Source organism: Onychostoma macrolepis, chromosome 05 (genome assembly GCF_012432095.1).
Source record: "Onychostoma macrolepis isolate SWU-2019 chromosome 05, ASM1243209v1, whole genome shotgun sequence".
NCBI lineage: Eukaryota > Metazoa > Chordata > Actinopteri > Cypriniformes > Cyprinidae > Onychostoma > Onychostoma macrolepis.
In genome coordinates, this window is record NC_081159.1 from 40,490,019 (window position 1) to 40,513,659 (window position 23,641).

General features: G+C 36.4%; 1 protein-coding gene across 2 annotated transcripts in view; it reads left to right on the forward strand.

Moving 5' to 3' along the window:
- The first annotated feature begins 907 nt into the window (after positions 1-907).
- The window catches only part of nipbla (NIPBL cohesin loading factor a), a 49,102-nt gene continuing 26,368 nt past the window's right edge, over positions 908-23,641 (forward strand). The window contains exons 1-18 of one of the 2 annotated variants that reach the window (XM_058774450.1): positions 908-1,190; positions 3,103-3,252; positions 5,031-5,196; positions 6,677-6,813; positions 7,810-7,918; positions 8,849-9,003; positions 9,109-9,164; positions 9,752-10,121; positions 10,935-11,648; positions 13,094-13,258; positions 14,629-14,796; positions 15,140-15,211; positions 15,318-15,401; positions 15,745-15,845; positions 20,146-20,232; positions 20,352-20,583; positions 21,358-21,509; positions 21,605-21,685. In XM_058774450.1, coding sequence (XP_058630433.1) covers positions 3,189-3,252; positions 5,031-5,196; positions 6,677-6,813; positions 7,810-7,918; positions 8,849-9,003; positions 9,109-9,164; positions 9,752-10,121; positions 10,935-11,648; positions 13,094-13,258; positions 14,629-14,796; positions 15,140-15,211; positions 15,318-15,401; positions 15,745-15,845; positions 20,146-20,232; positions 20,352-20,583; positions 21,358-21,509; positions 21,605-21,685 — 2,913 coding nt within the window. In that variant the 5' untranslated portion in view covers positions 908-1,190; positions 3,103-3,188. Of the gene's footprint in view, positions 1,191-1,841; positions 1,860-3,102; positions 3,253-5,030; positions 5,197-6,676; positions 6,814-7,809; positions 7,919-8,848; positions 9,004-9,108; positions 9,165-9,751; positions 10,122-10,934; positions 11,649-13,093; positions 13,259-14,628; positions 14,797-15,139; positions 15,212-15,317; positions 15,402-15,744; positions 15,846-20,145; positions 20,233-20,351; positions 20,584-21,357; positions 21,510-21,604; positions 21,686-23,641 lie in introns of those variants that run through there. The other variant, XM_058774451.1, reaches the window with a different exon arrangement.

The following is a 23,641-nucleotide window of genomic DNA, read 5'->3' on the forward strand; positions in this document are numbered from 1 at the left end:
ATATATGACAATTAATGGTAATGGAAGCCACAGTATTATAGCTCATAATATTTCATATAGCTACACAGAATTATTTTTCTCAAAGAAAGTCGTTAATAAACTACAGGTGTGCCCGCTAGCCTTAATCGTTATACTAAGTCGCCATCCAGTGGTGAGAAGTGAAACTACAGAAAGGCTCAAAAGACAGGGCTCTAGGTCAAGTTATAACCTACAAGAAGTTCTTACAAGAACACTGAAGTCTAGTTCCCTCCCAAACCCATGTGCAATTCAATAAATTCGATCCGATATTCTATTCAAAAAGGTCCCTAAACATTCTTTTAAAGGTAATATCCACTGATCGTATCACTAGTGTAAGGATTCCCATTATTTGTTATATGTGTGTGTGTGTGTGTATATATGGATATATACATATCCACATCAATACATATAATGTAATAGCGTTATTCACAATGTACTTTAAAATTAGTACTCAGCATACTTCATATACATATGCATACAGAAAGTACGATGCATATTAATGTAATGTATATGAAAAAAAATGAAAAGAGGATTATACATTAATATATATGCATGCATGCGTATGTTTAAAGCATGTGTATTAATTATAAAATATATTGTGAACACTATTACATGATTATTACACTATTACATGATATGTAATGATTGGGGATGTCAAACTAGAGTAAAAAAAAAAAAAAGATATCTTGAATAAAAAAGAAGAATTCAGTCTTATACGTGTTTTTCGCACCTGATGGGAAAAGGCTGGAAATCGTCAACAGGGTCTGCGGGAAAATAATCACGTTATTAGTATTTGTATTTCCGGTCAACCTACAATTCCCTCTGACTAGCGACAAAGCATCAGTTGTGGGGCTTTTTGTTGGCAAACAAAGACGTAAGCAAATGTGTTTTACGAGCACTGACGCGATGAGTTCATAAGGAGCTGAATTAAACTCTGCTCCGTTATGAAACGCATTTAAAGTGTGATGAGAGAAAGCCTGACCTCCCCCACCCCAGATAAAGATAGAGTTGGCTTGTTGTTAGCTGGCTCGGCTAAACAAACCCCGCTAGCCCGCGCTGATCTTTTTATAGCAGAGAGGGGGAGCCAGAGACTTACAGCAGACCGACAACCAACCTCTCATCCCAACAACAGTCCCCTTATTTTTTCTTCTTTGAAGTTACCCCAAGCTAAGGTAAATATCAAACCCTGTCACAATTTCTCCTAAGGCCGTCTTCGCGTTCCCTTACCACATTTCGACACATTTCCATTTGGTTTTTCTCGACGGAACGGCTCTGAGGAGACGAACATCGCAACGGCTCGGCTAGTCGTTCTCCTCCGGCGCGCCCCCCTGCGTAGAGTCCGAGGCTTCTGCGGAGCTCGCTGAGGCCTCGCGACACAAACACTGGCGAGCGTTTTTGTGTGGGAGCTCAAACGGATTATATACAGATATCCCACGCTCCTTGTAATGACCGAAAACGTTTCGTCGCGTCACGTACAGTGTGTGTGAGAGAATGGAGGACAGCGAAAAGTGTTTTTATTGTTCGCGAACGGAGATAGAAAGATGTGCGTAGCCGAACTAGCTTTCGCCAGCGTTTAGCATAGCGGCGGCTATCGTTTAGTAGACTAAACGATTGAACTATTCACAGAAAATCGTGTAGAAGATAACTAAATTCGTTATTTAAATAAGTAAGAACACAAGCGGCTCGGGTTTCTGTAAGAATTCACGTAGCAGATCAGAGCAATGCTAACTAGCGAGTCTCTGCAAGGAATCTATTAAGTCCCGAGCTAACGCTTTGCTAATAGTCGAAATCATTTCCGAGCATCTCTCGATAACCCACGAACTGCTTGAACGCGTGTTATGGTAAATATTTACATTCTCTGGTGTTCATAACTTAGCTGTGTTAGCCATGTTTTGAGTCATTACGGCTGAATAAACGTCAGTGAAACGCTTTGAGGATGAATGGTTCCTCTCTGTGGTGATCGACTTGTCAACACTGTGTTTTTGGTCATTTTGTGTTACCCTGTTTGCACAAATGTGATGCTTCACTCCACTGTATGACCTGCTATATGCTTCAATAACGTCTGGCGTTAACGAATTGGAGAATAATACTATAAATTGGGCAGATAATTGCATTCAGAATTTAAGCCAACTCAAAGTCGCTTGCACATTGTTTTCGGTAATAAATATAAACATATTATTGCTGGAGATGTTGAAAACATTCCTGATTGTTGAATTTAAATTTTTAGTGACGAAAGGTTTGATTATGAAATAGTACATTATGTGAATGTAGCTGCCGAGTTGTTGTCATAAAACCTGCATGCAAGTGATCGGAATGGATTCATGAATATAAAGTGAAGTATTGACATTTAAAGGGCCAGTGCAACAGATGTACCCCGGTTTGCTTCGGTAATCTGCCCGTCAGAGCTCAGCACTGGACTGTTTACCTTTCGAATACTGTTTCACATGCAAATGAGTCATGAATATTAATGCGCTCCAAATAGCCCCGGATGCGGAAATGTATGCAGAATTTTCTTTTGAAACTATAGATTAGAAGAGGTTTTTATAATTTGAAATGCAGTTGTTTAAACAAAAATGCACACTGCTTACTTGTTGTCCCCTGAGCAGTGATGATGTATGTTGTTTTGAATGTGTGTAAAATGTGCTCTTGTTTGATTATGTGAGGTCTGCTTCTTTGCATCTGCTCTTTTGTGCTTACTATGCGCCTACCATCTCCCAGCTGTCATTGGTCCCCTGAGGGAGACAGGGTTGGGCTTGCATATCTAATGAGGGGTGTGTCCATGGTCCATCCTCTGTCTGTCCAGAGTGGGTGTGTCCGTCAGGCTGTCTGCACTGTAGTAGATGTTATCGGACTCACATAATGCTCCTCTACGTGGCAGTTAGTGTACACAGAAATCAATACACCTGTTACAGACAGTACGTCTGAGTGGACTGATTCTGCCAGGAAACATAGTGACTGTCTTGAAACGAGTGCATAATTTATGTTGATCTGTGCACAAAATTGTTGAGACTCTGTAACAAATGAAGCTTGTTAGACATCATCCCATATCACAGCCTCGTTTAAACACTCTTTTTTTCCCTCTAGGATTTAGTGAGATGTGAGGGATGGTCAGCGTATAAATATCTCTGTGGAACTCTGTGTGCGTAAGACTTCTGTGCCCAGCCGTCAGTATGAATGGGGACATGCCACATGTGCCCATCACAACCCTTGCTGGGATCGCTGGTCTCACTGACTGTAAGTACCCTAATCGCACTACTCGTAATTCACGTTTTCATCGGTGTTGCTTCCGGAAGTATTTTTTCCATTAATTTTTCCTATTGGGATTTTAAAAAGGATTTTGTTAAAGCGTTATAAGCCATGAATTAACCCAACATAATAACAACCTTATAAACCTTAAGTTGGAGCAAAAAATATTGGAAAATTGTGCAAAACAACAAAGGTACAAGACTTGAGGGCTTTAGTGAGGGAAACTACAATCACATGAAACTTTGCAAATGACGATCAAATTAAAATCAGTGGAGAAATATAAAACTACTCGCTTAAAGATGTTAATTATCTGTAGAAACAATGTATTTTTAGTGTATTGCAAAATATGCATATGCGCATATATGCAAATATTTAAGTATTAAGGGAGGCTGACTCGATTACATTATTTGTGCTGCTTAATGGGCTTCAACAAAAGCATATACCATTGATTAACAACCTCGTAGCTCACAACTGAAAATGAACAATTCATATGTAGTTTGTAGAGATTTTTTCTAGCTTGTAGAGAGGCCTGTCTGGTTACAGTGATGACTTTGCATTGGTGGCGCTATTTAAAAAAATATGGGTAGTATAATTCTTCACCTCCTGGTGACATGAAGTTAAAATCACACTTGTGCATTCTCTGGATACTTGTTTTTCCTAAATGGTTTATACATTGTTTAAAAGCCGTTTCTGTGGAGAGAATGAATGATATTTGTTTTTACTTCCGAAATCCTACTGTTGTTTTTTTTTTTTTTTTAAATACAAGATTGTGGGAATCAAAGCATTGTGCATATGAGGTTATTGTAGGTCTTCAGGATGGTTTTCTCAGAAAAAAAGTTTACAATAACGATTTTATGCTTTTTTTTCATTAGGTATGATAAAACAATTTATCATGTACTGTAGTATTGAACTCACAGGTATGCGTGTATCTTCTATTTAAAATGGGTAATTAATTCTATCAGAATTTAAAGTAATTTTTTGTAATTAAACAATGCGCTATGAGAGACTTGAATGCTTTGTTTTTTTTTATAAAGCTCTTACATCATCACAAAATAGTTTTTTTTGTTGTTGTTTTGTTTTCATTATTTACACTACCGTTCAAAAGTTTGGGTTTAGTAAGATTTAGGTCACTTCTGCATACCAAGGATGCATTTATGTAATCAAAATACAGCAAAAATAGTCATATTGTGAAATATTACTATTTAAAATAACTTTTTTAAATGTGAATATTTCTTTAAATGTAACTTATTCCTGTGATGTAAAGCTGAATTTTCAGCATCATTACTCCAGTCTTCAGTGTCATGGTCCTTCAGAAATCATTCTAATATGCTGATTTGCTGCTCAAGAAACATTTCTTATTATCAATGTTTAAAATAATTGTGCTGCCTATTATTTTTTTGTGAAAACCATACATTAAGTTTAAAGATCAGCATTTATATAAAAATCTTTTGTTAGCATTTTAAACCGTCACTTGATCCATTAAAGCATCCTTGCTGAATTAAGGGATTCACTTCATCCAGCAAAAGCAAAAAAATCTTGCCGATCCCAAACTTTTGAGCGGTAGTTTATATTAGATAATTTGCCGCAGAATCTGGATTATCTTCAGGTTTAGCTGATAAAACATTGCTTTCTTGGACTCTGATTCATGTACGCTGTGTAGAGGGTGTTTTAGATTGACTACACTTTAGGTAGCTGTTAGATTTCTACCCTGGGAGTTCTTGTAATAAAGAAAGCTTTGCCTTATCACACTCTGTCTGTGTGTACAGTGTTGAACCAGCTGCCCCTGCCCTCCCCTTTACCGGGCACCACCACTAAGAGCCTGCTGTACAGCGGGCGTGTAGCTGAGGAAGTGGGGCATCTGATGGGCTGCAGGGATGAAACTCTGGTCTCTCAGCTTGCCAGCGGCCTCAGCCAGGTCTCCACGGAGCACATGTGAGTTTCTGCTTACATTTGCCCATTACATACACCACTCCTCTATATGCCTGCTCTGTCTAAATCAAACTCACTGCTCCATAAAAAAAGTTGTATTTTTTCCCAAATTGCCTGCTTTCAGTTTTCATTTTTCAGGGTTCTGTTTTAATGGTTTAATGAAATTTTAATAATCAAAAAAGATGTCTAATCAATTGAACTCATAAAACTTTAATTACTTAATAATTACTTAAATGGTTAGTTCACCCCAAAATGAAAATGATGTCATTAACCCGTAAGACCTTCGTTCATCTTCGGAACACAAATTAAGATATTTTTGATGAAATCGGAGAGCTATCTGACCCTCCATATACAGCAACGCAACTGAAATGTTCCCAGGTCCAGAAACGTAGTAAAACAGTCCATGTGACATCAGTGGCTCGGCTTCAGTTTTGCGACGCTACAAGAATACTTTTTCTTTGTGCAAAGAAAACAAAAATAACAATTTACTCAACCATTCTTCTCCCCCGAGTTACGTCGTCCGCCGTTTTAGAGAGTATCACAATGCATACACACGGTTTCGCCTAAGCGTAAACAACGCTTATTACGCAGCTTTCGTTCATGCTCGCACTTTCCCCCCCGAACGTAAGCAACGCTGATTACGTCAAATACGTTCTTGGGTACTCTCCAAAATGGCGGAAGATGAACGAAGGTCTTACGGGTTTGGAACGACATGAGGGTGAGTAATTAATGACATCATTTTCATTTTGGGGTGAACTAACCTTTTAACAAAACAATTTTTGATAATAGGGGCTATGAAATGTTTTATTTTTCAGAAATTGTGTTTTATGATTTAATCAAAAACGGTGTTAATCAAATGAATGCGTAAAACTAATAACGCATGTATATGAATGCATACATCTTTTGAAGTGTAATCAAATGAAATGTAATCAATTCCAATTTTTAACGAACCTTTAAAAGTGCTGCACAACAGTATAAATGTAAACATGGACAAAAAAAATTATAATTTTAATGGACTGTTATTGTTGCTACTTAGAAAAGTGCATTCTACTTGTATAGTAGTTATATATTTGTCATAATTTCTTCAAGTTAAACCAAATTTCTATCACAATAGAAAGGGTGAAATGCTGATGTCCTTATATGAGGCGGCAGATGCTGAAAACACCACAAGCATCAAGTATATGTAGTAGACAAAATTGTGCCACTCATTCACACAAGCAGTCTTCATATCTAAATAGACTTTTGCTGTTCAATGTTCACAGACACTATTCTATATCACAATTTGATTGTGCACAACCCTTCTTTTGATTTATTCATTCAAATTTTGCCAAATTTTCTGACAGTCTGGTGTTATACAGTGAATTCCATATTTATGACGGATTCTGCGATTCTGACAGCGTTTTCCACATTGTGGAAATCATAGGGCCCTGTGTATTCTTTCTGTGGTGTGTGGGTTTATCAACACTGTTATGTTTTTCTGCAGAGAGCTGAAGGACAGCCTTGGCAGTGATGAGTTGGAGGGAGATGTACCAGTGCTGCTGCAGCTTTTGCTGTCTAGGAACCCCAACATCTTCAGGAATAAGACCGCACCGAGCACTCCCCAGTATCCGGCTCAGGCGGGTAAGAGTCAATCCGAGCACATAGGGAAACTGATACTACTACAAAGCTTAACAGATTGCACTTGCATCCATGCTTACTTTTGGGTTGCTAGTTTGCTGTCAGGTTGCTTTCACCCAAGCTGTGTCTGCCTGCAGAATGTTTAGTTATCTTTGCAGCTTTTGTCCTTCTGATAAGACAGACTTTGCCTCCCTTTCATCTCCCCAGAACATGGTGATTTTTTTCCATCAGAACTACAGAAAGAGGCATTGTTTTTCTCTGACCTTCAGTTATTCAAAGAAAATAACATTTATGAAACAACGGAGATGAAAGAAACAAAACCAAGTGAATTATTTCTCCATAATGTGTATGTTAAGGAGAAATAATTAATTAGATTTTGTTTATGTATGCCAAAACAATCAGTATATTAAATCAAGGAACTTTGTTAATATAAAAAGCATATTAACGGATATGTTTTCCAAATGTAATATAGTTGCCACTGCACCATTCATCAGTAAAGGCCTGTTTACAAAGTCTGCATTACACTGACAGCATCGCAAAACAATCCAAGCTGATTTGTGCTATTGAGCTGATTTGTAGTGTGAATTTAGAGTATGTTTGCATAGCACATCAAACTTGTCTATTTAAAAAAAAAATAATAATATTTTAGTGCCTAAAAATAAATAGAAATCTTTGTCAACTTTTGGACAACATACTTTAACGTGGTGGTGGAAATGGCACAGAAAAATGCATGAAAGAATCATTTAAAAAAGGAATATTTATTTTTTATTTATTTATTGTTTTAAGTTCTGTGATTTCATTGCAATGACTTAATGCCTGAATTATTTAATTCTTTGCTACTTTCCTGTATAGCAGCAAAGATGAATAATGGTTTTACCTGGCTCATTGGAACCTTGCCAATCTTTAAACTTTCAGTAACCATCTCAAGTGATGTTATGTTGTTATAGTAGCTGTATTGTTTCTCATCCAGAGTATTTTTCACACTCTTGTATTTTACAGGTGTAAGTCAGCAGTCAATGGCACCGCCGTATAAAATCACACATGGCTCCATGCAGGGAAGTCCAGCCTCTGCCAATTACCAGGCCTCTATGTCCCACAGCCCCTCTGGGTGAGCCTGCTTTCTATTTCAGTTTTTATGTGGAGTAACTTATGATACTATTTGTGTCACGATCAGTTTGTTTTCATTGTATGAAGCTAACCAACAACTTATGTTATTTACAATTAAAGCCATCATGCAGTATGTTTTATAATAACGTGCATGATTTAATATGTATTTGAATTGGTATCAACCCATTAATGCTGTGCTAAAGAAAAAACAGATATAAATGTCATTATTAATCATAAAAACCTGAGATTTTGTTGTTGCATAGTGCGGCTGCGATTGAGTTAAATGAATGTGTTGTATGTGTCCAAGTGAAGCGTGGCACTGTACACATTTACACGTGAGCAGCTCATAATCTGATGTTTTCAGTGCCTTAGTGAGGCTCATTTCACAGTAAATACTTCTCTACACATCTGCTCTGAGTTTGGGTCTATTATAACATGCATTTGGGAACACAACTTGCACCAACCATCTTTTCAGGCATGTAAAGAGAAACCTGAAGGGCTCTATGAAGCTTTCAGATAAAATAACACCTTGTTGGGGTAACATTTTACATTTAAATATTACAATAATAACATTTCTTATTTTGTTTAATTTTATTTAGTAATACATTTATTATAATTAACTAGAATTGTATTAGAATTTATAATAATTATAATAATTCTGATTAGTGGTATTTATTATTAGTATTAGATTTTAGACAATTATAATTTAATTTGCAATCACAATTTATGTATTTCATATATAACACAGTGCAATTTAAAATAACTGTTTTCTATTTTTGAATTTTAAAATGTTGTTTATTCCTTTAAAAACTAATTATAAAAATAATTGTTAAATAAATAATTTGATGTTAATTTTTTTTAATGAATCAGTGTTGGCAAGTAGATTTAATAACTCTCTGTTGACCATGTCCCTTCCTGTTCCTTATGATAGGCGTTTTGTGCCCGGGCAGTCTGGTTCTGGTGGACGGTTTCTGCCTCAGCAGAGCAGCCCAGTGCCCAGCCCGTATGCCCCTCAGAGCCCTGCTACCGGCTACAGACAGTACCCACACCCTCCAGCCTATAGTCAACACCAGCACCTGCAGCAAGGTCTGCACGATGACGCACACATAGGCAGATCCATAGAGAATCTCTTCCATTGATCGAGACCTTTCTCTGTTTTCTGGCTTATTTAAAGTTTGTTGTTTTTTCCAGGTTCAGTAGCAAGCCCGATGATTCCAGGAGGCATGAGAAATGTTCACGAGAATAAGGTATTTAAAAGTTTTTTCTACATTAATAGTCGACCAAGAGTCACCAGTTTTTCTGTTTGGCTGATGTGTCAGAAGTGGGACTTTTATTTTGACAGCGCTGAGAATGCCATCACGTGTGTATGGAGCTCCCATTCTGTTAAACAAAGTAAATGGAATACAAAAATATAATTAAATATGGAAATAAATATATATTTACTTTTAGCAGATGCTATGCATTTTGATTATAATATATATTAGCGTTATATCGCAGATTGATTTGGAAAGAAAGAAAAAAAAAAAAGATTTCCATGGCACTGTTGGTTATAATTCTATAATCGAATTACAGTATCACGAATTTGCCATCATATCTGTTTTATAAGTTCAGGATGTTGTTTCAATATTCATTTTCAAATGATTTCTAATTTCGTAAATGTGATGTAACATAAATATACATTTAATTTAAACAATTGCTGTGCATGTATTTAACTAATACTTTTGAGTGTATTTTAAATTTATTTTAAACTATTTTAAACAAAAATTAACATTTTGGTCAACCACTTTTCTTTTAAGAAGCTGTTCTGATTGTATATATCTCTGAAAACCATTAGGATCAGATGAGGGCGGGTTTCACGTCTCACATACTGCAGTCATCTCCACCTTACACTCCTCCTTGTGACGGGGCTCAAGAAATGCATCTGGGCTCCCCGGACAAGCAGCACGGTCTGAAGCCCAACGAGGGAGAGCGGGACCCGGCCGATAAGGCTGCGGTGTATGATATTGTGGGCTCGCCTTCAAAAGACCCCACTAAGTTGATCCTGAGGCAGTCACGGGCCAGGCCAGCAGAGGTGGAGCTTGGGGGAATGTACCCCGGTTCGGACCCAGAAGGAGAGCTTGTTGAGGCTCTTGCTGCAATAGAAAGGATGGAAAGTGAAGCGGCCATGGAAACGGACCGTGGCGCTAAAGAGGTGCAGGATAAAGGTATGATGCAGGATGTCAGTAAACACATTGTCTCCAAAACCGATATGTGCACTGATATAGAAACTTGACTGATAAATATAGCATACATACACAATACATGCAGATTAATATTTTTATGTTATGTAATATACTTATTAATAAATCAGTCATCCCTAATATCCCTTTTATGAGACATATTCAGGCTGAACACACACTGAACAGTAACAGTTTAGCTATACACTGTCTTTCAAAGTGTCTTATGCTCAACAAGGCTGCATTATTTTGTTAATAAATAAAGTAAAAATAGCAATATATTGAAGTATTATTACATTTTAAGAAAATCTCTTAATTAGGGATGCACCGAATTTTCGGCTGCTGAAAATGGCATTTTCGGTTTTCGGCCAAAAGAGAAAAATGGCCAGAAATACGAGTCGAAAATATACATATAATTATATACATGGCTCGCCCGCCCAGCAGTGTTCAGCGCACAGGTTTCACTCTCCTCGTCAGTTTTTACTGTCACTGTTAGTCAACTTGATGCTTTCCTGCTGCATAAAAGTTTTAATTTCTTTTAAAAACCCAAACTTGTCGGTGCTGATAGCGTCATGGGCATAAAGGCAAATAACGCCAAAAATAAATCTAAATGGTAGTTAAATATCCAAATCATATTTCAAAGCATAAGCAAAAGAAAGAAAAAAGAAATTGTGTTTTGTGAAAAGAAAATTAAGCCTGTTATGCCTTAAAGACCTATGTTTTGACATTATTTTCATTAATAAGAACCCTCCCTCAATTTTCATAATAAAAATGATGAATCTGATCTCTTTCTCTCTGTAGATAAGCCTTTGAAGAAGCGCAAACAGGACTCTCACCCGCAGGAGCCTGGCGCAGCTGGCACAGCTGGTTCAGGCTCTGGGGCTCCAGGTGGAGGAGGAGGGGCTAACGCCGGGCACAGGCTCGCCCCTCAGGAGGCCAGCGCCGCCGGCACCAGCGCCAGCCGCCCAGGCCTGCAAGTGAGCTTGGAGCAAGCTGGCAGAGTGGAGGACGCCTGCATGGGCATGCCCATCCCCGCCAGCGAGGCTCAGCGCTGGCCTCAGGAGCCGCAGGAAGGGGTCACTCCGAAGGCCCTCAAACACAAGCATGACCACGCACCAGAACACCGGCATCAGCCCGATACCCCGCGGCAGAAACACAGACCAGAGGGTCGGCACGGTGATGTCGGCACGCAGTGTGCGGCTCAGTCGGGGAGTAAACCAGCAGAGCTTCTTCCGTACATGCTGGGTGAAAACACCAGTTCGGGAGTGCTTAAAAACTTCACCATTCCCAAAATCAGGAAAGATCCCGGAGCAGGAGATATTCCAGAAGGCTGGAAGCAGCCGTGTGTGCGGCTGGAGAGACTGGAACCTGAGGTGGACGTGAAGAAGACTGTAAAGCCTGTGGTCGTTCTGCAGAAACTCTCCATTGATGAAGTTCAGAGGCTCATGAGGGAGAGAGACTCGCGCGGCTCCAAGTCTGGCAAGAACAGGCTCTCCTCTGGGAGATCTGGGAAAGGTAGGGGAACTCCTTTTATCTTTACTCTTTCCTGTTTGATTGACTGTTTCCTGCTCTGATTCGAATTGAACAGCCAGGCAGGGAGATGTATTACTTGGCTGCTTGTAAAAGGGTAGTTATGCGAAATGTTTCTTGACTTTTCCAGCTGGTAAGAGCTGAACTGTTACCAATAATTTTTTTTTTTTGCGCTTTTTTGAGATGGCTCTTATAAGAGTTTGTTTTGAAATAGTCTCATTTGTATAGTCAGATTTGTTGTGTGATGGGTTAGAATTATAGAATACAAAAAGGAAGAACAGTAATAATTGTACTGTTAAATAAATTATTGTATTTATTTATTTCTTATAAAAGTAATGTTAAAAATTAGTAAAAAAAAAAAAGTTGGTGTTTTTTTGGGGGGGTTTTTTAAACAGTTGTTGATACGATTGTCATGATCAGTTTTATTTTAGTATTATTTACTATTACTGTATTTATTCATATTTTGAATGAGCTTCTGTTTATAATTCTGCTTTTCATTTAAATTTTTCTTTTGTTTTAGTAATTTTGTGCTTTTGTCATTTTTATTAGCTTTTGATTTTTGTAAAAATTTCTATGTAGCTTTATTTTTTTTTTTCAATTCCCTTAGTTATTTTAGTCCTTTAATTTACACTTATTTTATTTCAGTTAGATGACAAGGTATCATTTCGTGTACATTTTTAATTTTTCTTCCAATATTTGCGTTTTATTTCTGATTTTTCAGTTAGTCTAAGTCTTTTTTTTTGTTAAAGTTTGTTTATAAAAAACAGCAATGGTCACTCACGAAATTCCACTATAATGCCAAACCAGTTTTCCACAGTAAAATCTAACATGCTTTTGAACTCATTTATTCAACATTTCTCTATTAAGATTTTGTATTTATTTCTGTCTGACAGCAATATCAGTTAAGTAAATATTGATTAATTAAAAGAATGCAAGAGTAGTTAAATGTAAAAAAAAAGATTTTATTCCGTAAAAAAAAAAAAAAAACGGAAAACATTCACATTTGCATGAGGCTATTGTCACCTGCAACAAACTTATGGCCCTATGAATTCGTCCTTTTTATTCGTCCAGTATAAAACTATCAAGATTCGTAGACCAACTTAACAAAAACAGTCTTTCTGCTCTTCTTGGATATTACTGTAGTTATTGTAATAGGCACGCTCAATATTTTTGACATTGGCTTCTGATTATTAAAGAATAAATTTATGAAATGCTGCATGTTGCCGTTACTTAAATTGGCTTTTAGTTTGGGTTATTACTTGTGCTTGTATTCTGAAGTATCGGTACTTTTGATATTCCGAGTGGTCAATTTATTTAAGCTTGTTAAGACCATTGCGAGATGTTGTTTTTTTAGTCCCAATTACAGTTGATAATATAAAGGAGAAGTGTGTTGTAGGCGATGCAAGTTGAACGTGAGTCTCTGTGCACAGGTGGAATAGACCCGTCAGTGCTGAAGGATCTTCCTCCAGAGCTGCTGGCAGAGATCGAGTCCACCATGCCTCTGTGTGAGCGGGTAAAAATGAACAAACGTAAACGCAGTACTGTCAACGAGAGGCCTAAATATGCGGAGGACAGCTCAGAGGACGAGGATTTCTGTGAGTACCACCACTGTAATGATAACGTCTGCTTCCACACAAAGAGGAACACCAAATCAATCAGTCAAATGCAATAATAATTGGGTTTTTCATTATGAATCATAACCTAAGTGGACATTGTCTTAACTTAAGTTGACAAGGTGCATCCTGGGATGCTTTAGTAGTAAATTCATTTGCATGCTGGACACTTGTTGACTGATTTCCCTTAACTTTCTACTCCAATACATCCATTAAAAAACAATAATAGATTAAGTAAAAATATTAACCAAACTGATGCCCCCTTGCCCTGAGTTTTCACTCATAAATTGATAGTAAATTTCACAAGTAATTGCAAAGAAACTAGGGATGTAACGATTCACTCAACTCACGATTCGATTCGATTTGCGATTTTGATTTCACGATTCGATTCACGATTCATGATTTTTTTTAAGAAAATGAGATTTAAGACAAATTATAAATTAAATATGTTCTTTTATTATTGCTTGGACAAAATGCTGCACATTTCTTTGTGAAATTGAAATATAACACTATAATAATATACTAATATAGCACTTGCATATTATTGCTCTTTTATTGGTTTTGATTGCTTCTATTGTCCTCATTTGTAAGTCACTTTGGATAAAAGCGTCTGCTAAATAACAAAATGTAAATATAATGTAAATGTAAATAACAACTAAACTGAAATTTTAAAACAAGCCCCAAATCAAATAAATAAGTAACATAAATAAAAGAAATCTCTTCATAAAAACTAAATAAGGCTTTGTCTGTGCTCTTTCCATTTAAAATTAGAGGCAACCACTGCATTTTAATCATGATCCAAACAAAGATGCTGCATACATGCAGCAGGAGCAGTTTTTAACCTAAATTAGACTGTATAATTTCGAAATTTGAAGCAAAAACAGAATGGTATGACTTCAGTTTTGAGAAATTATACATAGAAACAGCAGACGAGCTGAATGAGACGCAGATTCACTCTCTGCCAGCAGGTGGCGCTTTAAGCGTTTCCTTGGTTTCCGCTGTAAACAAAGCAGCGCTGCACTTATGAACTTTAATATGCATTATACAGAGGCAAGATGAGAAGAAAAATACAATCTAAACTTTTCTAAAGACAGTAAGTTCCCCTCAGACATGCATTCATATAAACTACCCTAATTGAATCGCGATTTGTTTCGCATCTCAACCGATTTGAATCGTCACATATTTTAATTTTCAACCGGCTCGCGGTTAATCGTTACATCCCTAAAAGAAACTGCAAGTAACATTGAATTAAATGTGAAATTGACGTAGAAAAGCTGAAACATTATTTTCAAAATTTCTTGTTTTATTTACTTAACTTTATTTACATTTATGGTCTCTGTTTTCTGCCCCAGCATCTCGTAAACGTCAGAAGAAGGATCGTGATAGAACGTGGGAGTTTGAGGACCGCGACCGAAGGAGTTCAGGCGAGCATCGCAGAGGAAGCTACGATGCACGCAGAGGCTCAGGCAGCCGATATGACGACTCTGACCAAGATTCACCTCCCCCCAGCCTTAGTGACGGTTAGCTACAAACTATTGTGTCCATGAAATGGATTATTCACCCAAAAATGAAAATGTATTTACTCACTCTCATGTCATTGCAAACCCACAAGACTTTCTGTCCCTCCATTGAAAGTCCAGGTAACCAAAATGTAAAAGATCCAAAAAGGTCTGTAAATGATGTAATGTTGACATCATTTTCTTTTTGGGTGAACTATCCCTTTGAGCATTTAATTATAAAATCAAAGATCTGCTCCAAAACTTAGAGTAGCTATAGTGTCATCATATTTGAGATTTGTCTGAAATTTGTTTTAATGGTTTTTTTAGTGGTTGAGTTAGAGATTTTTCTTTTTTTCCCTTTCAGTTGCAAGACGTTTAAAGACGAAGGAGAAGCAGAGGAGGAGGAAAGCGTATGAGCCCAAGTTAACACCTGAAGGTAAACTCTTTCACCTCTTTCTCAACCTTCTCACCTTTATAGCATTTCCCCCATCAGAATGATGCTCATTAAATCCCTGTATTTTTCCACTTTTTTTGTTCTGCAGAAATGATGGACTCTTCCACTTTTAAGAGGTTCTCGTTGAGTATTGACAACATCTTGGAGAATCTTGAGGATGTGGACTTTAATGGTCAGTTTAGGGCAATATATCCATTTTTTTGTAGAATTTACCACCCTGTATCATATTTGCTCAATTAAATCCAAGACTTGTTTATTATTAATTTTAGGGTGCTGTTTTGCTCTAACAAATCACACTTTCTCACAAATTATGATTTGAATATGAACATGATATTATTCTTTAATCAGCATTTTTCTTTAATCAGCAATTTTAGTAATAGTAATATAGATCATAATTACATAATTAGTAATATTTCAGTTTTTTTTTAAAAAAATTTTTTATAGCAGATGAAGGACTTTATGTACCATCTCTTTCAGTTTTTGACCATTCTGTGTTGACATTTGTTTGTTCTTAGATGACGATGAGATCCCTCAGGAGCTGTTGTTAGGGAAACAGCAGCTAAATGAATTGGGTAGTGAATCTGCTAAGATAAAAGCCATGGGCATCACCTGCAGGGTAAGAGATGCATTATTGGAATACTACTCCTTTTATGCAATTGTTAAAAGCCCCATGAAATCTATATGATAGTACTTCTTTAAAGAGCATCTGTAATGATAGTGCACTCCTAAAATCTGACAAAGTTTAAATGCACTTTAGTTGCGTTACATACACTGTTATTCAGTTTTTTTTTTTAGCTTTTTTTTTTTAAAGTCGTCTCTTAAGCTTACCAAGGCTGCATTTATTTGATCAAAAACACAGTAATATTGTGGAGAATTATTACAATTTAAAATAACCGTTTTCTTTTTGAATATATTTTACAATGTAATTTATTCCTGTGATGCAAAGATGAATTTTCAGTATCATTGCACCAGTCTTCAATGTCACTTGATACTTTAGAAATCATTCTAATATGCTGATTTGCTGCTCAAGAAACATTTCTTATTAGTATCATTGTTGAAAACAGTTGCTGCTTAATATTTTGGTGGAGTATTTTTTTCAGGATTCTTTGAACAGTTCGAAAGTACAGCATTTATTTGACATAGAAATATTTTGTAATATTATAAATTAGAGATGCACCGATCGACCGGCCAGTGGCCGGAATTAGCCGGTTTTCCAGGGTTCCCGTGGGTCCTTAAAAAGTCTTAAATTTACTTGTATCCAATTTAAGGTCATAAAAAGTTTGAAATTGTACAAGAATGTCTTAATTATGATTTCAAGAGGTCTTGGGTGCTTTCAGACCTGTAGATTGTTTGCTTTGTTCCGAAACAGGGATTCATTTGTTACATTGTTGCATTTTCTTCTTGGTTCGGTTCACTACCAAACTGTGTTTATGCACATCACATGTGAGTAAAGCTGTCCTCTAATTGGTCAGTGTTCACCTGTTTACGTTCCTCTGCATCATTCATCAAGATGGACTGAAAAGTTCGCTCTGCGAGCTTATTGTGGCTTTATTGCTGTCCTGGCAAACGCAAAAAACTAATGTAGCTGTCATTCCGCTCTAATATATCTATCCATATATAACTATATTTAATTACATATTCACTATCTATAGATATATATATATATATATATATATATATATGCTGGGCGGTATGACCAAAAATTTATATCACAGTATTTTTCTAAATTATACCGCTTTCACGGAAACAGCAAATCTCATTAAAACTGGCTGTTGTTTTCACTGCATTGCATTGTAATATTTCGTAAAAGTTGTACCCACCAACTTGCGACTGACACTGTTACATGTAATAAATACATGTGTATTTATTGCTTGACGAGTGTTAATTTTAGGCCTTGTATATACTGTATATATACACAGTGGTGTGAAAGTTAAATTTTTTGCATATTTGTCACACTTTAATGATTCAGATCATCAAACAAATTTTAATATTACACAAAGATAACCCGAGTAAATACAACATGCAGTTTTGAAATAATTTCATTTATTAAGTGAAAAAAGCTGTTCAAACCTGCCTGGCCCTACGTAAAAAAGTAATTGCTTCCTAAATTCCCCTCTGTCACGTGTATAACATGCTGTACATATAGTTTACGTGATAAAAAGTAATCTTAAAGTTAATAAATGCCTCTAGTTTTAATAATTTAAACAGGCCTTTGAAATGGGCAATAACTCCTGGCAGTGATGTGTTTTCGTGTAGTTGATTCTATGCTAAATCTAATATTTGATGTTTTTTTTTTAATGTTGTAGATTTAAGTAGAAAATGAGAATCGCTAAAATTATTGAATATATTTTGAGACAAAGGTCTTCTTAATGATTACTAGTTTGGTTTAAGATAATTAAAGCAACAGTTTTTCAATAACTAGAAGAATATGTAAAAGTATGGTATTTGGGGTAAAAAGCTCCCCTGCTGTTGGGGCGAAAGGCACAATAATTAACATGATAATTAATAGATGGCTAACTTTTCCAATTGTTGACATGACATGGTTCATATGGTATCATATAGCCTATTATGTTGGGTGTCCACCTTCGAGATAATCACCATTTTTATAATGAAACCATCATATTTAAAAACATGATATTAATCATATCATATCATAAAATAAAATTAGTTGTTACTACTGTAAATCTATATTAACTTATTATGGGATCTCCTTCAATGCTTTCAGAATCTTTACTTTTTTTGTTTCTGTATTTTAAAATATATTTTTATATATATACATATATATACATTTTAATGACAGTATATATATTGAACATTATTTATCAAAATAAGCAGAAAATATCCTAACTTTGCTAAAGTGATTGATTTGAACAAGTATTAACTTAGACATTAGTATCACTTTTTTTTTTTTAGCTAAAGTATTTATCAATACAGTGTGCCTTTTACCCCGTGATTGTGAAACACCTCACATGATTTTACGGTGAAATGTGTCATTTTTCATGTTAATCAGGTCAATTTTTATCAAGAAAAATGCACTGTGGCTTTAATTCAGCGTAAGTGACACAGCAAAAATAGACTCGGCGCCGAAACTATCGTGGTACTGCCGCTTCTGCTCTGCTCCTGCTGCGCGCTGCCGAAATCATGAATTAAATCATGAGCATTCTCTGCGTGTGGTGTGAATGCTCTAATCTGTTAACATGGGCGCCGAAAAAAATACGCACTGCTTATGCCCTGCTTACGCGTGCAGTGTGAAACCGGCGTGAAGCTGCAAGGCAGCCCCAGATCATCACACTACCACCACCATGTTTGACTGTTGGTATGGTGTTCTTTTTATGAAATGCTGTGTTGGTTTAACGCCAGATGTAACGGGACGCACACCTTCCAGAAAGTTCAACTTTTGTCTCATCAGTCCACAGAATATTTGCCCAAAAGTCTTGGGGATAATCAAGATATTTTTTGGCAAATGTGAGACGAGCCTTTGTGTTCTTTTTGGTCAGCAACGGCTTTTGCCTTGGAACTCTCCCATGGATGCCGTTTTTGCCCAGTCTCTTTCTTATTGTTGAATCATGAACACTGACCTTAATTGAGGCAAGTGAGGCCTGCAGTTCTTTAGATGTTGTTCTGGGTTCTTTTATGACCTCCTGGATGAGTCGTCGTTGCGGTCTTGGGAGTAATTTTGGTAGGCCGGCCACTCCTGGGAAGGTTCACCACTGTTACAAGTTTTCTCCATTTGTAAATAATGTCTCTGACCATGGTTCGCTGGATTCCCAAAGCCGTAGAAAGTGCCTTTCCATACTGATACGCCAACTATTTTGTTTCTCATCTGTTCTTGAATTTCTTAAGATCGCGGAATGATGTGTTGCTCTTCAAGCATGCTTCACTTTGTCAGAAAGATTCTATTTAAGTGATTTCTTGATTCAACAGGTCTGACAGTAATCAGGCCTGGGTTTGGCTAGTGATATTTAACTACGCTTTCTAAAATTATGTGGTTAATCACAGTTATTTCATGATTTAACAGGAGAGGGCAATTAATTTTTCACGTAGGGCCAGGTAGGTTTGGACAGCTTTTTTCCCTTAATATATGATTTTGGTGCGCAACATTGCACGACCACAATGTTTCAACGCGATTGCAATGTAATTTTATACAACAGCAGTTCAATAAACAAGAAGTTCAAATTAAGTGACTTAGATTTTAGACACAATATTGACTCTTTTTGCTCTATTTCGCTGATGAAAATAGTTCCAATCAAAGCCAAAGCAGAACTGTTCTCCGAGCAACACAGCGGTGATTTGTTACTGAATTAATTCACGTTTTTGAACGAATCAAGTGAGCCAATGATTCAGTAACCCATTCATAAAGATAATAGTCTCTTGCCTCATTTCTGAATGAATCATCCGAAACTATGTTAGAATTTGATGTGAAAGATGACACATTTAATAAGGTTAGTGAAAAAATGACAATTTACAAGAAACAGTGGGGACATCTGTTTTCTTAAATAGTACAGCAACTCCTTTTCAGTTAATTATTATTTCTACCTCTTTTCTAGTCACAGAGAACTTCATTTTGAGAGTTGTTTAAGTGAGATAATATTTGTAACTTTGTCCAGATTGGGGGAATTGTAATGTTTAATAATTTATGTTTTATTTTTGCATTTTAAAAAAGTATAGATTTTTGTTGAATATGCTATCAATTATAGTTTTTAGAAAGGAAATCGGAATCGGCAAAAATCAGTATCGGCCAAGAAAATTGCAGTCGGTGCATCTCTATTATAAATGGTTTGTATAGAGTACATTTATATAGTGCACAGAAATCTCAGAGAGTGAAGAAAAAAAACAATTAAGAAAAAAGAATCCAGTTTTTTGTAACATCCACTGGCTATAAACCTCATTCTGTTGTTTTTTCCTCTAATGCCCAGATTCCTTCTGATAAACTGGTGAAGCTGTTGAATATTCTGGAGAAGAACATTCTGGATGGATCCAGTCTTTCTACACTTATGAACCATGTAAAAATCACTTTGTTCCTTAATCATGTTGGTTTTTTGAGTGACACTTTCACACTTCGAATGATGCCTTTACTTGTAGTTCAGTGCTTTCCCTCAGTCTTCTCTCTGGTCTTCATCAGGATAACGATGTAGAGGACGAGGAGCGTCTCTGGCGGGATCTCATCATGGAGCGTGTGACCAAATCAGCGGATGCATGTCTGACAGCACTGAACATCATGACATCATCACACATGCCCAAAGCCGTGTACATTGAAGACGTGATAGAGAGAGTTCTGCAGTACACTAAGTTCCACCTGCAAAATACTCTTTACCCACAGTATGATCCGGTCTACAGAATCGACCCTAAAGGAGGTGAGATGCTTCACTTCTGCTGAAGGGCTGTTCACACCAAGTCTGATTTATTTAAATGATACAAAATCATGAAATATTTTGCTCTAAAATTATTTACTATATTTAATGTCTGTTTGACAAGTTTAATAAAAAAAAAAAGAATGTACCCTACAAGTAAAAAAATGACATCACAAATAAAAATGGAAGAAAATAAAAAAACTGCCAGTTTTTGGCCTTATTTGAAAATCATTTAATTTCTGCTGAAGGCCTGTTCACACCAAGTCTGATGTGTTTAAAATGGTACAAAACCATAAAATATTCACAAAAAGATTTTGCTTTAGAACTTTTCACTGTATTCAATGCCTAAATGATTTTTTTTGGACAAATGTATGACGAAAAAAGATGTACCCTTCAAGTAAGAAAAAAAGTATATTGCATTAATTGTCTGATGTCTTAATGATAAAAAATAATCACAAATAAAAATGTAAAAGATCAGTCAAGTACAGTATTTTGGTTAGTCTGACATAGAAGATATTTCTATGAACTCTACATTTCTATTTAAAATCTTGAGTAATTTTAATCGTTTTTATGGATTATTAAAATTAAATATTTTATAAATGAGCTAAATTTGTTATTATTATAATTAGTGATGATGATGGTGATAATGTTTTTGACAAATTTTACATTGGTGTTTGCTTCCAGTACATTAAATAAGATTAAATGTCATCTGTTTGTAAAAGTAAATGAACTACTTCCTAACATCTTGATGTGGTATGAACCCATGTGTGGTTTCAGGTTCCATGCTGAGCTCCAAAGCAAAGCGAGCCAAGTGCTCCACCGCCAAGCAGAGAGTCATCATCATGCTCTACAACAAAGTGTGTGATGTCGTCAGCAACATCTCAGAGCTGCTGGAAATTCAGCTGTTGACCGATACAACAATATTGCAGGTAGGAACTGATCGATGCAGCGTATTTTTGTATGCTCTATAGTTTATTTGCATTTATTGTATGTTGTATCGTGCTGTGTTTTTGTTCTTCTGCAGGTCTCTTCAATGGGCATTACTCCTTTCTTTGTGGAGAATGTCAGTGAGCTGCAGCTGTGTGCCATAAAGCTGGTGACGGCGGTATGTTTTCTTAGATTAGCAGCAAAACCCTGTGCTTTTGGTTTATCATGCATTGAAAGTAGGGCTGCACAATATTGGAAAACAACTCGCATTGCGATTTATTTTAGTTTTTCTGCAATATATATTGCGATATGTAAAAAAAAAAAAAAGAAGCTCTATTTGGAAAAAAATAATCAATGATTGGGGTGATTTTGTAGGTGAGTAAATGCTTTATATTTTTCAGGCAAGTCTAACAGTATTCAGGTACAGAAATTGAATAATCAGATGTAAAATAACCCTGCATAGTTTTCACCTAAATTAAATCTAATAAATCTGTGTTAAAGCTACAAAAGTTATTTTTCTGTTTAGTTTTTTTTATTAAAATTCGTGACACAGAATGCAGGAACATTAAACTGCTGTGAACCAATATACTGTTACACATCCAATTTCTTTTTCAATTGTTGACCTTCACCTAAGCCATAAGCAACTGTGTTTACAAGGATACTTGCAGAGACATGCATTTTGACATAATTCCGCACGTATTAGGGATGGGCAATATGGGCTTAAAAATATATCACAATATTTCTGGTATTTATTGCGATAACGATATCAATGACGATAATTCAGGGAATCCTGTTTCTTTAGAGAAGATAATTATCTTTTCTATTTTTAACCAAAATAGGGCGTTGTGAGCATTACGCACTATACACGTGATGTTTTAACTGCTTAATTCATGCTGGATGCCGAAGGGCACCCTTGCGCAGAAACTCCACATATCCATAGAAGAAGTAATACTACTGACGTGGACAAAGGTATCCAGTTATCGCTGAATAAAGCAATGGAGAAATTTTAACTGATGAAACTTGAAGACAATAAACATACGTTTGCACAAAATACATGGTTTATCTGTGTTCTTAAAGCAATCTTGGGTATTTTTATAATGTATATCTTCAAATATCTTGGGAAAGTATATTTATAATGCAATGCTAATCGACATGGCCTTTATCACTGTATATAATTATTATACAATCACTGTATCTATCATTTTGTAATATGAAACCACGTCTGGTCACAAAAAGAAGTCCTTTCAAACACTCAACTATGTTAAGTTAATTTGGAGAAAAAGCATGTCAATAAATTATATCTTTGTTGGACAGCAGGTTTGTAAACAGGCTTATACCCATGCAAAACTGTATTGTACACTTGCTGCTGTAGTACATTCATTTATTCAAGGCTCAGATCGATTTTTTTTTTTTTTTTTTTTTTTGTAGCACTGACTGTACAGCCCTAACCAAACCAGTTCCAGATTGTAAAAGGAGCTTGAGCTCCTCATTTAGCGATCAACTCCTCCTCAATTTCACGTCTGCCTTCCGCGATGGCTCTCCGCACTGTCGCACACAGAAATATGTCAACAACTAGACTTTATCGTTAAATCACGGGAAGACTAATTCTTATCTTGGGGACAATTTTTACCAGTATATCTCAAACGATAAGATATTGCACATCCCTAACGCATATGTGTCATTACAGGTACATATAGACGCGGAAGTGAACGTAATTCAGTGCTCAGGTGCATCTGAATGGCACTCACCGTGTCTACAACGAGCGCGAGCGGTGTGATGCGACAAAATACAATAGAACTCATTATAATCAGTGATGTTGTCTACACTGGATGCGGCGTGACATGACAAATCCCCGACAGTAAACTGATGCCTCGTACTATTTATGACCTACTGACACAAAGTTCAAATGATTTGTAGTGGTCGCATTGTCGCGTCTAGTGAAGACAGCCTCGAGCTGTTCGTGGCGCAACACGACAGCTGTCGCGTCCTGTTTAGACATGGTGTCTGTGTGTGAGCAAATAAAACAATCAGTATAAATAATAACGACCAGTATACTAAACATCGCACATCCTGTGATGTGACTATCGCGGATGCGCACATCGTGATATCGATGCTGAAACAATATATCGTGCAG